The following is a 14,933-nucleotide window of genomic DNA, read 5'->3' as shown; positions in this document are numbered from 1 at the left end:
AAATGAAATTAATGATAAACATTGATTCGGCGCCTCGTCGTACCAGATCACCAGTTTTCTGAAACTAGGACAAACTCTGCACACGTTCTAAATTGTCTTTCTTTTCTTATTGATTCTAATCTGACGTAAATGCTAGACTGTGTTGAACACGGATAAATTTCACGGCGAACGTCAACGTATACAGTTATATTGCACGTGGTTCTGTTTCATTAAAGTGAAATAATAAAATGCACAGTTGTAGGTGCTGAAATCAGTTGCACATAATTGTTTCTTATACTTTTCTGCTTCTTGATTTCTCAGGTTTCTTTGAGAGATGAGCATGCGTAACACTGTCTCTCTGGTGCTCCTTGTTATATTAGTATGGTTGTTTTGCAAGTATACACTTTTTCCTTTAGCTAACGTTTCGCCTTTATGAAGCCATGTTGGCTGAAATAAAAAGTTTTATTATCATTTGGAGAGTGAATGTTCTTGTTTTATTAATTTTACTGTCTAAATGTCAAAATGTCTAGCCCACCAATGGCTCAGCGGTATGTCTGTGGAATTACAACGCTAAAAACCGGGTTTCGATACCCGTGGTGGGCAGAGCACAGATAGCCCATTGAGTAACCTTGTGCTTAATTGAAAACAACAACAAAATGTCTAAATCTAGTATGTGCTCTAATACAGCTTGTTTGTTCTAGAATAGACCCCCTTGATTTTGACTTGATAAACTAAATGGTTGTTGTTGTTTCTGCGTAAAGCTACACAAAGAACTATTTGTACTCTATTTACCACATGTTATCGAACCCCAGATTTTTGCGTTGCAAGTACGTAAACGAGCCGCTTTACCAGCTGGGATCTGTTAGAGCATAACTGGTTTGAGATTTTTCTGTTTTTTTTAATACTTTTGACCGTATCGCATGGATATTTAAATACTATTTGCAATGGGATTGAAGTTCGTGAATTCTAGAAGAAACGATTTTTTTGTGTGTTTTCGTGTCCTGCAGTTCTAAGCTGTTTACGAAAAGTATTTCCAATAAACACACTTATGTATATTAAGAATATGATATTTCAAACAAACGCTTCTAAGAAACGTTGTAAGCGGAATTTTACTAACTATAGAATATATATTACAGATGTTTTTCTTTGGACACGTGACGGAGAAAGAAAATGAGAGCGTTGTAAAAGTTGGGGAAATTAGAATGTTAGCAAACTAATTTTAGGACTAAAAATATGTTAATTATTTTATTAAGTGAAATAGTCAGTGTTACGATGGCAGTTAACGTCAAAATGTTTGTTTTTAATTTCGCGCAAAACTACACGAGGGTTATTTGCGCTAGCCGTCCCTAATTTAGCAGCGTGAGGCTAGAGGGAAAGTAGCTAGTCATCAACACCCACCGCCAACTCTTGGGCTACTATTTTAGCGATGAATAGTGGGATTGACTGTCACATTATAACGCCCCCACGGTTGAGAGGGCGAGTATGTTGAGTGTGATAGGGCTTCGAACCTATAACCTTCAAGCTAATAAAAAGCAATGCACGTTGCTGCATAATGTGTCCCAACTCTACTTTGTCTATGGACTTCTGGTTCATTGCGGATAACGTGAATGAGAAGAAATTTCCAAGTAAATTACATATTTATCTCGTAACTGCTTCTACTGATTTTTCTTATTTCATTATTTAAACAGCCATGCTCACTTTTCTTCACACTTTGTACAATTTGAACAATGAAAAGCAGTTTTTTTTGTTTAATAAGTTGATTTATTTTTCAGGCGAGTGAGAGAAAGACTTTTTATCCATCGTGATGTTGAAACTTTTGCTGAACCATTGGCAGGAACACAAAAAGAAACCTTCCTCAGTTCTTACTGAAGATCCTCTTTATTCTTCTAATATTTCCAATACTTCGAACATTAAAGAGTTTTATTCAGTCAGTCGCGTGAATCCTATTTATGAAGATTCAGAAGGCAGTGAGTTAGCAGTTAGGGCTTCATCTAATAACGACAAACAAAAGTGTGTTCAAGAAGCTAATTTTGAGTCAAAACTAAAGTCTTCTGAAAAGGAGATTTCAACTTCCAGTTCACCCTCCCCGAATTCGTTACATAAAATAACAGCAACTTCTGCAGAGGTTCACTCAGCCCCAAATTTTTTTAATCGAAAACTTTCTTTACCATTTCCCGAAGACTTTCAAGTTGACGCCAACTCAGTTGAGGTCTCTAGTAGCGAGTTTGCACCTTTAGAAACTAAAGACTCTTTCCAAGAAGATAAAAGTTCCATTCTGGAAAGCGATAATCTGGTTTCTGGTCAGAATAAAGTTAATGAAGATTTCACAAAGATAGAAAATGAGCAAGTAGGACATTCAAACAATAGAAGCAGTTTGTATGATAATCCTGGCCAGAAATACGTAAAAGATTTATCTAGAGATAATCAAGAGCTTCCTGATAACGGAATAATACAAAGTTCTTCGCCTAAGACAGATCACAGTGATTCTTGTGATCTCGATTCTCAACAACCTATCATAAAGAGTTTAGATGAAAGCGAGAAAATCAGTGTTGTTGGCACAAAGTCTCCAAGTGTGAACAACGTGCTTCCTAAAGTCCAGGATAGTTTGCCATCATCCAATATTTATACAGAAGAAACTGAAAACCTAAATACAAATAAGGAAGTTAAAGTAATGAGTTTTTTACACGCTTATTTGGAAAAAGTAAGAGAATCTCAAGAGCCAAAGGCTCGTGAAATTCCTACTGGAAAAGAGCAGAGCAGTACGAACAAAAAATATTCCATAAAGGACAATGAATTTTCCTTTAGCAAAAAGATTGGAAACATTGACAGCAGTGGTATGTCTGTTTTACAGGAATTAAAAAAGTTACAGAAAGAATTTAAAGAAATAAACTCGCATGAAAAGGAGGGCAATTCTGGAGGAATACTCAGAAACAAACCTGAAAATCCTAGTGATGAGAAACTTGAAGGAATTCACAGGTACAAAAAGTCACCGAACAAAGCTAATAAATCCAACACGGAGGTGAAAAGCACACTCGATATTCAAGAGAATCAGCCTAGTACCAGTCAAGTAGGCAACCAGCTTGTGAATAAAGGGTTGGTACCAGACCCCTCGTTAAATAAAGACCAGTCAGCTATCTCCAAACAAAAACCAGAGACTGACTCTCGAAACCACAATGGGAGTAAAATTACACAAATAGCCGAAGTTAACGATTGCTTGGAAGGATGCCCCGTCTGTGAACCTCAAAAGCAACAGATACCTTTACAAACCAATCGCCAGTCCAGTTCTGAGAGCAGCGGGGTCACTCGTGGAGATCAGGTATCCACGGATAGTCTTGACCCAATTGTCCTGTTAGCGAACAACTCTAACCATCAGCAGACACGAGTCGATTCATCACAGGAAGATGATTACTTCCCTTCCAAAAATCATTTCTTTCGACAAAGGCTTACACCAAAACTGTGTAAAAATTGTATCTCACAATGGCGTTCAGAAAGATTCAACAAGAAATACGAAGACTACTACAAGAGTGTCCAAGATTCTGTAACACGCATGCGCCCTGACGGTTCAGAAAGCTGTGATCAGTGCCAGAATGCGACCAACACCAGTTTTTGTCGACACTGTCATAGAGAGAGGCATTCATCGCTGAAGAGTACTTACAGGCACAACATACCTAAAAGCCCCCTTAAAGGCGCCAAATTTAGCCACATGAGAAGCTCTCATCACCTGGGAACAAGGCATTCACCAGAAGGATCTGCTCAAAATTCCAGTCGAGAGAAAATTGAAAACAATGTTATGCCTAATGTAAGTTCAAGGTCAATAGGGACTCAGCACCAACCTTATAGGAGGTCTTCCACTCTTCCTTGTACGTGCGAAAACTGTCGATTTGGCAACAGCTATCGAACGCAAAGTTTAGATGATATTTCAAGAGTATCACTTCGAGGTCAACTGTGGAACCCCGTACATTCTTCGTGCACGTGTGCCTTAGACATTGATCACAGAAGACGCGTGACATTTGCAGAGGATAGCGCAGAAGACCAAAACTTTCATTTTGTGAACACTGAAAGTCACCAAGGAAACCTTATCAGACCTGGAACTCCCATAGAAGAGGAATCCTCTTTAGAGCATAATGAAAGTGTACATGCTTTAAAAATGGAGGTGCTTCACAGTTGTTAAATGGAAACTTCAAAGGACACACTAAAGAGCAGGACACTGATACAAAACAAGACTTCCAGGATTCCTCACTCACTACTGGTCAGGTAAGTTTAAAAGTACAGATTTCTCTCGAGATATTAGATTGAAAAGATACGCTTAATTACTTTTAACCTTTTTAGTGATATATTTCAGCATCTTTACAACAACTTATAGTTACGTGACGTTATTTAATATGAAGAATCAAAACGTAAAGATACTTTACATGGAAGTAGGTAGATATGTGTGGTGTTGATTCCTTTTGGAATTAAAAAATATATATAAATAATAATTTAAATTTATATTGAGTGATATATCTTTACACTTCTCGTTTTGGACTCTAAGCAACGAGATATATTCAGAATATCTTACACTTCTTTTTCTGCATGTCTTGTTTGGTCTCTTCACGACACATTCAACTCAATTAAAATAAAATTGTTTGTTTGTTTGTTTTTTAATGTCGCGCAAAGCTACACGAAGGCGACCTGCGTTAGCCTTCCCTTATTTAGCAGTGTAGGACTAGAGAGAAGGCAGCTACTCATCACTACCCACCGCCAACTCTTAGGTTACTCTTTTACCAACGAATAGTGGAATTGACTGTAACATTATAACGCCCCCACGGCTTAAAGAGCGAGCATGTTTGTGTGATGGGGATTCGAATCTACGACCGTCAGATTACGAGTCAAGTGCTTTAACTACCTGGTCATGCCGGGCCTAAAAGTAAAATGAAAGAAAATTAAATTTTTATGGTATATCTTTTTTATTTTTATTTACGCTCATTTCACTTCGTCTATAATTAAAAAAAAAAATTAACGTCATTAAACTTGCAAAACTCGTCTCATTATTATTGTCGTTGTGTAAGTCGATTTTGTTGCGGTTTCACTTTTGTATTTTTGTTTTACGATAGGAAACTATTAATGTCACGTGATAAAGCAGCGACTTAAGGACTAGAACTTTTTTGAAAGTATGGTAAACGGTTTAAATAGTGTAAAAAGCATGTTAAGCAAAACTATGTTAGATTGTTGATTGATTTCGGGTGTTACAATGAGTTGGTTTTGTTATCAAGTTTATCTCTTACTTCAGTTTTCTAAACGTAGAGTTTGCATTTCAACGAAGTACTACATGTACGAGAGTACCTTATGCACTGGAAAAGTAAGCAAGTAGTGATTGTTTTGTTTTTGTTAATTTCGCTACACGACGGTTCTCTGCGCTAGCCGTCCCTAATTTAGCAGTGTAAGACAAAACGGAAGGCAGCTAGTCATCCCCACCCACCGCCAACTCGTGGGCTACTCTTTTACCAACGAATAGTGGAATTGACCGTCACATTATAACGCCCCCACGGCTGAAAGGGCGAGAATGTTTGGCGCGACCCTCAGATTACGAGTCGCACGCCTTAACACGCTTGGCCATGCCGGGCCAGCAAAGAGTGACTATTTATCATTATTTGTTACATTAAGCCTACCATTAGTTTGAAAAATTTTGTAATTTGTAAGACTTATAGTGCAGAAAGAAATGGCTTTCGCTGTCGTTACAAAGTGGGCTGAACTTAACAGTAGATTTAACTGAAGAATATGAAAAAAAAAAACTTTTCAAAGAATAGAAACCATTGCAACACTACATATTTTCGTGTTCCGTTTTCCTTTGGCCTGACATGGCCAAGCGCGTAAGGCGTGCGACTCGTAATCCGAGGGTCGCGGGTTCGTGCCCGCGTCGCGCTAAACATGCTCGCCCTCCCAGCCGTGGGGTGTATAATGTGACGGTCAATCCCACTATTCGTTGGTAAAAGAGTAGCCCAAGAGTTGGCGGTGGATGGTGATGACTACCTGCCTTCCCTCTAGTCTTACACTGTTAAATTAGGGACGGCTAGCACAGATAGCCCTCGAGTAGCTTTGTGCGAAATTCAAAAACAAACAAACAAACCGTTTTCCTTTAAGAACCATAACTCTGACCCACATGCGTATGCACGCTTATAAATATTCTAAATAGTTGATATGTGTTATATTTTCGTAATCCATAAATAGGCGCAAAAGAACGAACATTTTCTCGTGGAAAATAAATAAACTGGGATTTTCTTTTGATACTCTCGGTTTTTATAAATATTTGCATGCAGATGTTAAACATCATTTTATCTGGAAAAGAACAATTTATACAAAAATCGTAGTTGCTTTTTCAATATCCTTCCCCATACTCTCATCAGTCCTAACTACACTCGAAAGAAGGCCAATTGGTAGCAATCAAAATGCCCTTAAGAACCTCGACAATTTTTAACTGTTGATTCTGGAATACTGCCAGCATTCAGAACAAATAATACTAATTAACTCTCTTTCTCTCGTGCCCTATTTTATGTTTTGGAGTTTGAAAAAAAGTAAACTGGTTTGTAATACTTTCTCTCTGGACTTTTACAGAAAGTGCAATGAAACAAGATACGCTCACTTGAGTACCCACCTGGCAATGGCCTAGACGCCCTTTATGAAACGTTATATTGCGCTACAATTACGTGATTGCATAAATTAGTTTAAATTATACCTAATTTCTATAAGGTGATCATTATATTTGAAAAATAAAACTAAAAACTTCTGTCTTAATATTCTCTGTCTATAACTAGACCTCAATTGTTTATTGTTTGCGCATCGATAAAGTACAAAGGACAGTAGACTTTAATACTCAATTATTATATACAAACGTCTAGAGATGTGCTATAAATAATAACGACCACAAGAGGCTAATTATTAGCGTATTGTACAGTGGATCGAAAAATTCGAAGTTCGAGATCTAATTATGCTGATTAAGACACTCCAAACCAGTTTCTGTCATTCCCTTTCTTCGGTTCAGAGGAGACGAAAGTTTTGTGGTAGCTGATGATGCTCGCTGTTTGAGATTTCTTTAATCAGTAATTCAAATATAGGCACAGTTATACTTAAATTCTAGGGGGTCTTTGACATGGCCGTTTAGTCTATGTGCATTTTAGAAGTCGTTCGTGTTGAGAATTGAAATATCTTAAAAACAACCACTACAGACTTGCCATTGAGCAACTGGAAAACATTAACTTTGTAAAGTAATCTTGTATTACATTTTGAAACGATATACTTTAGTTTTCTGTTGTTTTTTTAATTTCACGCAAAGCTACACGAGGGCTATCTGCGCTAGCGGTCCGTAATTTAGCAGTGTAAAACAAGAGGAAAAACAGCTAGTCATCACCACTCACCGCCAACTCTTGGGTTACTCTTCTATTTACGAATAGTGAGATTGACCGTCACATTGTAACGTCCCCACGGCTGAAAGGGCGAGCATGTTTGGTGTGACGGGGATTAGAACCCACAACAATCAGATTACGAGTCAAGTATCTTAACCACCTGGCCATGCCGGGCCAAATGTGACTTTGTTTTGTGAACACCCAAAAAGATAAATAATCTTTAATAGGTATATTTTTTAAAAATACACAATTATTTTCAACCGTTTTGCGTACTGGCTGAAATCTCCCTATAGACCAGAGTTTCGTGAACTACTGCTCTGTTCTCTTCTATCACTTGAAAACTGGTGACAGCTAACGCAAATATTCCCCGAGTGGGTTTGCGCGAAACTCAACAAACACTCACCCTCGGAAATAAGCATAATAGGGTCCATAATCTAAGCATATATCGTAAATTCCTGGAAACTTTGTAATGAAAATGGCAACTAGCCGTTTTTCTATTATATTTTTGAACATCTTTCAAAAACGGAAATGGTAAAGAAGCCGTTTTCCGATTACTCCTTTCAACAATTTACAAATAGGAAAATGGCAAACACATTCGCTAATCGATCATTTAATGTTTCTCGTTTTCTGAAATAAGTAAAACGGAAGTGACGTTATGCTTACAAGCAGCAGAATGAAAAATGGATTCTTTCAACTCTATTCTCATTGGGACAAATAGTCATATACTTCCGGTCTGTCTAAACGAATCAGGGATAAAGCTAAAAATAGTGAATTACATTTTTTACACTGAACGACTGCGTCTCATTATTCACTATGAAGATGATAACGTTCGTAGTTTGTTCAGGATTTTTATAGAAATAAAAAATTATATAATACAAGTCTCTACCATTAGCATTAGAACGATTCTAAGTCAACCATGTCAAACTCCGCGGCTGATACAGTATCTGTTCATTTCTCAGAAAAATTTATTTACATTTGTCCCCAGGACACATAGTTCAATTACATGTCTTCTCTAAATTTGTTTTGTCTTCAATCATAAATGTAGCAATTTCAACTGTGTGCGTTCGTGTTATAAATGTTTCTACAGCTCTCGTGTGTAAAACAGCTGTAAAATTCCTGATTATGCTTTATTGTGTCCAAAATTGATCCTAATGGTTTATTGGATCAAGCAACAGAAATATCAGTATAATATTCAAAGACCGAGTAAAATAAAACATGGGCATGTAAATAACATGCTAAAGTGAATAGAGAGATATATTACTAATAACATTAATGTCTGAAGCATAAACCTCGTCACACCAAACATGCTCGCTCTACTAGCCGTGGGGGCGTTATAATGTGACTATCAATCCTACTTATAATTGGTAAAAGAGTAGCCCAAGAATTGGCGAGGGTAGGTGATGACCAGCTGTCTTCCCTCTATTCTTACACTGCTAAATTAGGGATGTAAGTGTGTGAAAAACGTACGTTATTATACCATTTCTCAACGCAATAGTGTTTGATTTGCAAACATATATATTCATTATCAACCTTAAACGCGTAGAGAGTTAAATCATTATACACTGAGATGCACTGTTGACTTGCGAATCTGTATGAAAAGCGTTTCCGTCACAAACTAGAACAGAATTTACATGGTAACGCAGAGTGCCAAAGGTGACAACGTAAGAATAACGTCACTTCCGTTTTACAGACCGTACAACAATGAAACCAGGAACATAACTACAAAAAGATACCCCCTCACATAAAAGTAATTTAGCCCCTAAATTTATTTCCTTATAATTGTAGTTATGATTCTGGTTGTTAGGAGTCCCCCTTTTGGATCACCCTCCCGTAATTGTGGGTGCATACTTACCCCATTGGATGAAACACGAAAATGTTTAACGCTTCCCAACTTCTTTACTTGTTGGAAAGGATAAACGACTATTTTCCTACTTTCTTCATAAAGTTTCAAAAAAATGTTTACCCTCTAGTGCCACAGTAGTATGTCTGCGGGCTTAAAATGCTAGAAACCGAGTTTCGATACCCTTTGTAGGCAGAACAGAGATAGTCAGTTCTTTGTGTAACTTTGTGCTTAACTACAAACAAACAAAAAGGGTTAAGCAATTAAAAGTATACACCCGGATTAGTAAAGGTCAATCTTTTTTAAACTAGTTTTAGTTTTAACTACTTCTAACTATTTTAGTTTTATGATCGAAAGAGTATTTTTTTTTCAAAAGTCTTATCAAAAACTATAAACAGAGTACTGTACAAAAGTCTCAGGACTAAGTAACAAAATATACTTTAATCTACTTTTAAAGAACAATGGAAAGTAAATCACAGATGAAACATCAAAATGTTATTAATCTTTATATTTAATACAACAGAAACTCAGTGGAAATGCTTGAGTTCAGCAAACAGTTAATATTTCTTGTGTCCCCCTTTTTGCTTTAATAACTGCAGACAGTCATTCAGGCCTTGTTTCAACATATTTTAATCAATGTACTTTGGGAATTCACTCCAAATGTCTCTAACAAACTCCCATAAATTTTATTTGGAAGTAGCTTTTCATTTGCCAAGTTTTGTCCTATCAAATCCCAGATCTGCTCAACTGGGTTGAGATCGGGGCTCTGTGAGGGCATTGCATCATTTAAATGGCTCCAGCAGCTTCTTTCTTAACTATATAATTTTTTCATAGGCTGGATTAATGTTGAAGGTCATTATCTTCTTGGTAGTTTAATCCTTAACCAATAATTCGCAAATCACTGGGTATACCATCAAGGATCAGTATCCGATGGTACTTGCACTGATTCGCTATTCCATCTATTTTGCAAATACCTTCTGTCCCCTCAGCAGAAAAACACCATCACACTGCCTCCCCGTGCTTCATAGTAAGTACTATGCATTGAGATAGGCATATTTCACCGTCTTTTCCGTTGATGTACAACCTACCCTTTCAACCAGATATTTCAAACTTGGACTTATCTATCCATACTACTCCTTTCAAATCATCAAAAGTCCAGTTTTGTACTTTTTAGCAAATTTAAGCACTTGAGAATATTTGGAGATCAAAATAAAGTGTTTTTGTATACTACATGACCAAACATTCCGTTTTCATTGAGTCTTCTTGATACTGTAGATCTGGACACTTCTTTCATTGGGTAGTTTGTCTCATGCTTAGATCGGTGTTAGTCTTCCTTCTGTCCCGAAGGCTGCATAAACAAAAATACTTAACATTAGTATAATTGAATTTAGGTGTTCTACTTTTTCTTTTTCTATTTTCAAATTTACACGTCTAAGTTTCATAATCTAGAGCACACTTGACTGTGTTTGGGGAGCATCTCAAGTCTGTAGAAATTTCTTGGAAAGTCCAACCAGCATCGCATCAAGTTTTTATGCGAACTCTCTTACCTATCAATAATTCTCTACGCGTTTTGGACCGTGGCATAACAAAAAACATAATATATATATATATGGTGTGAAATACTACTTTTTTAATCAGTGTTTACTTTTGAAGTGCTACTGAATTGATTTCTTCTAACATAAACTAGTACCATATGCTACCTCCTTTCTATATAGTTAAGACACTGTATGTAATACCTTAACAGTTATTTCTGACCCTACATTTGATCAATATGTTCATTCAACCAGAACCACTGTAACATGTCCTTGGTACAAGTATGTGGGAATTCTAAAGAATGATGTGTATTCTTAACCTTGCTCAATCAATTGCCAATAAGGATCAGTGAAGCATTACCATAGTACTGAGTTACATTCTGTAATGGCATGAAAGAATTAGCCCAATAAAACGAGAAGAATGACAAAATGTTCTCTTGTCCTAACACTTTCGCACAGTAGTGTATGTGCTGTATTTTCCAAAGAAATTAGAATTTGTATGTTTGAATTTGTCGTTTTCGCTTTTTCTATGGGTAACTGTATTAAATACACCTTATGTAACAATCGATACCAGCACATGGTTCTGTTGGACACCAATGTATTCATTACGTAATGAGGAACACTGTTTGTTTTTGAAGAAGAATGTTCAGGTTTATTTATTCCTGATAATGTGCGAGTTTTTATATAACTTTGCACAAGATTGAAAATCAACGAGCTATAATATTTTAAGACCTGTTTCCGGTATTTAGTCCATAGTTTAAAGTTACGAACTGTGTTAGATGAAATTCATCACCTTAAATGACAAAAAGAGCACAACATTTATTAAACAGTAATGGAAATAAGTATCTTGTAGAAAACAATGTATTATGCATATTAATAGTTTTTAAACAAGAGAAAAGCACTTTTTTATAAATTTAATCTACTTGTTTGTTATGAAGCACAAAGAGACAAGATGGGCTATCTGTGCTCTGCCAACCAAGGGTACTGAAATCCATATTTGTGGATTTTAATCTCGCAGACTTACCACTGAGTTACTATGGGCTGTTTATAAAGTATTCGCATAAAAATATTCATTTTTTACCACCCCAATGATGTAATTAGATAATATATTGTAATATAAGTTTACAAAGGGATTTTCGAAATCATGATATGTTATTTCTATAATACATCTAGCATTAGGACTAAGTGTAAAATAGTTTAATAATATTATTAGTCACTTAACATACCTTTCTTTTTGCACAGATGGATGAAATGACTGGACCATATCCATGGAGTGTTGGAAGATGGGAAATGTTTTATCACAAGGAATTTCTTCGTAAACGCCGCAAGAGGGCATTGGTTATGGGTATCATGGCAATCAGTATTATTCTTGTTGTAGGCATAACAGTTGCTGTTGTTCTGGCGTGCCTTCGGCGAAAACACTCATCGGTTACCTAAACAAACAAAAACACCCTTTCTTTTCCTAAGTTATAACAATGTGAGAGGATGATTTCGAGATTGTGCAACTTAAATACTAGTTGTAATCTTTAAATGTTTCTTAAACACTACCATATAATGTTACAGGAAAATCGTAAAGTATTTGGCTTTAGCTAAAGATGTTTTATATGGGTGAGATGAATAACAAGCTTGGAATTGTCCGTGTGCGCCACATTATTTCTGAAAAAAAGTCTAACTCCAAGTGACCAACTTTCGCTTGGTCAGAATAGCCATCAACTGGAAGAATGTCCAGAACAACCTGCATTCCAGCGGAAGTTTTAAAGTTTGGAACGTTATAGTCACTTTAAAGTCTTTCATTTTTACGACTGTATTTATCATTTTGATGATCCAACTGTGTTAAGGTCAAATCCACGTCCTCTTTTACAGAAATCGATTGTGCTTATTATAGGAACACTATTATAAAAAGAACGTGCGGTTGTAAGATATTAATCACTATTGACTTATACGTTGCATAGTTTTTAACAATTTTTAGAGTATTCTTGTGTTGGTGCTGCTCGGCCAGTGAAACCAAAAATAACTGTACTTGTAATACAGAGTACTTACTGTTCAATGTGTAGTTTTCTTAAACGATCAAAGAGCGAATGATCAACTAATATCGGATAACTTAATAATGTTTTTTTTTACAGTAAATCAGATCAATATTGTTGTAGTAATTCCATTTAATAGATCTTCCAATTTAGTTTCACCTTTTTTTACTCTTTCCCAAGTAGTGTCATAGAGTTTTAATTTAAAAATTCAAATTCAGTGACAGAAAATTAGGTTTTAGTTAAAATCTGCAGTCTGTACCGAATTGTTTATGTGTAATAATTATATGACAGTTGTTTGATGTTGAAAATATGTACCATCAACTTTATACGTAAAAACAAACAGAACAAATGTCGAGGAGGAAAATACATGTTTTAGTTTATTTATCATAGAATTTGCACAGTGGATCCTTGAAGTGTTCAACAGAGAAATAAGATATAAAACTATCTTGAAACAACCGTAAAAATGTATGAGGGTAAATTTTGTTTACCGAATTTTAATTTTTTTAAACAAATGTTACAATAACTTTTATCAGTAATATTATGATATTTTCATTACGTCCTAAGTTTATGTGAAAAATAATAATGCAAAGTCACAAATATTGGGACATCATGAAAACTTAACTTTTGTGTCCATTACAGAAGATAACAACTGATAAATGATTGCAAGGCTTTTCTCGTATTGTTAGAAAATAAACTTCGTGTTAAGTTGTTATATTAAAAATACATAAACTTGCAACTTAATAACGTTGTTATAAATAGTAATGAAAACAAATGTGAATTTGTTAATTTATCAAAACAGAGGGATTTAAACCAGAGGTTTACTTTGGGGATCTATACGCGATCATTGGTAAGGTGTTAATTTCTTGTAGTTCAACAACCTTCAGATCATAGTTTTTAATACTAGACCTGTACGTGCCATGAAACGTTCTTTGATATTTCTGAATAGCATCATAACTCCTTATAAGTGATATTCTATTTTATTATGTTCCTAAAGTGTTGTCTGCTAAATGTAAGGAGAATGTACTGTACGTTAATGTTGTAGTATTTAAGTTGTAGGCATGAATTACTTTACCAAACCACAGAAATGCTCGTGGAAGTTAACATATTTTTCCTTTATTAAATATTTGTCTTATTTAGTTTAAGTTATAACGATGTTAATTAAGGGAGATACGATGGTTTTTAATCTTCACATAGTAAATATAATTCAAATCTGTTTGCTTCTACTGCCAAAGTTGGATTTTAAAAGCCTTCAAGTGACATTTGAGATACAAAATGAAAAGTGTTGTTAATTTTTTTATTAAACAAATCATAATTTAAATTAAGGGAGGAAATAATTTACTCAAAATAGCAAAAACCTAACAGTGGGTACAAGCACTCAAACTTAATTTCTTTTCACTGGACAAGAGTTTTCAGAAACTATTGATTCTTTCACAATTATTGCAAATTAATATAAATCAAAATATAAACATAATTGAGAAAACGATTTAAAAATTATTTTAAAAAATATTGGACTTTCATTCTCAAATTAGGAACTAGAAATGAAGCAGTGAGAAATATATTAAACAGATGAGTTAACGAGATTTTACAAAGACTGGTGGCGCTATTTCAGAAGCAAATAAACATATAAATATTAACTCTGCAGGAGTTTTATGTAAATAAATATATGCACTAATCCTTCATTGTAAATCGTTGTGGTTAAAAATATGATTGAAGATGACCCTATAAAAAGACTATACGATATTTACGAAGTTTTAGACAAAAAAACAACTGTTAAAAGTGTTTATCCGAATATATTTCTCCATATGTCTTAATTATGAAATTGTTTTGTTCATGTTAATAAACTACTTAACCAATAAATAAAAAATTACATTGTTTACGAGTTTTTGTTGGTATCAGGTTATTTACTATCATTTTCACAGATGCAATAAAGATAAAAGATTCTGTATAGCCAACATATGAAGGGAAAAGCGATTAAAAAATCACGTCTTACTTAAGCACAATGAGACATTACGTTTCAAACTCCTTTTGTTAAGCCTAAAACAACTTTAATCATTGTTCACCACTACGTTAACAAAGTGGCACTTTTTTTTCTTTTTAATAATATCTTATAATTGATTATTTCTGGAGATATATGAACCTATTGGATAAAATGACTGATACTGACAAAAAGGTCAATAAT

General features: G+C 35.1%; 1 protein-coding gene and 1 long non-coding RNA gene across 7 annotated transcripts in view; one reads left to right on the top strand and one right to left on the bottom strand.

Moving 5' to 3' along the window:
* The window catches only part of LOC143240111 (uncharacterized), a 50,770-nt gene extending 36,139 nt beyond the window's left edge, over positions 1-14,631 (top strand). For all 6 annotated transcript variants that reach the window (XM_076482004.1, XM_076482003.1, XM_076482006.1 and 3 more), the window contains 2 exons: positions 1,752-4,233; positions 11,973-14,631. In XM_076482004.1, coding sequence (XP_076338119.1) covers positions 1,784-4,150 — 2,367 coding nt within the window. In that variant the 5' untranslated portion in view covers positions 1,752-1,783 and the 3' untranslated portion in view covers positions 4,151-4,233; positions 11,973-14,631. The remainder of the gene's footprint in view (positions 1-1,751; positions 4,234-11,972) is intronic.
* On the bottom strand, positions 9,776-12,083 carry LOC143240112 (uncharacterized). Its single transcript, XR_013021576.1, has 2 exons — positions 11,957-12,083; positions 9,776-10,546 (listed from the first exon to the last, which is right to left on the bottom strand). It is a non-coding gene; the product is annotated as an uncharacterized LOC143240112 (long non-coding RNA).
* Positions 14,632-14,933: the final 302 nt, after the last annotated feature.

This window comes from Tachypleus tridentatus, chromosome 13, assembly GCF_004210375.1.
Source record: "Tachypleus tridentatus isolate NWPU-2018 chromosome 13, ASM421037v1, whole genome shotgun sequence".
Lineage (NCBI taxonomy): Eukaryota > Metazoa > Arthropoda > Merostomata > Xiphosura > Limulidae > Tachypleus > Tachypleus tridentatus.
Note: the sequence above shows the minus strand (reverse complement) of the source record. Positions and strands in the feature narration are given on the sequence as shown.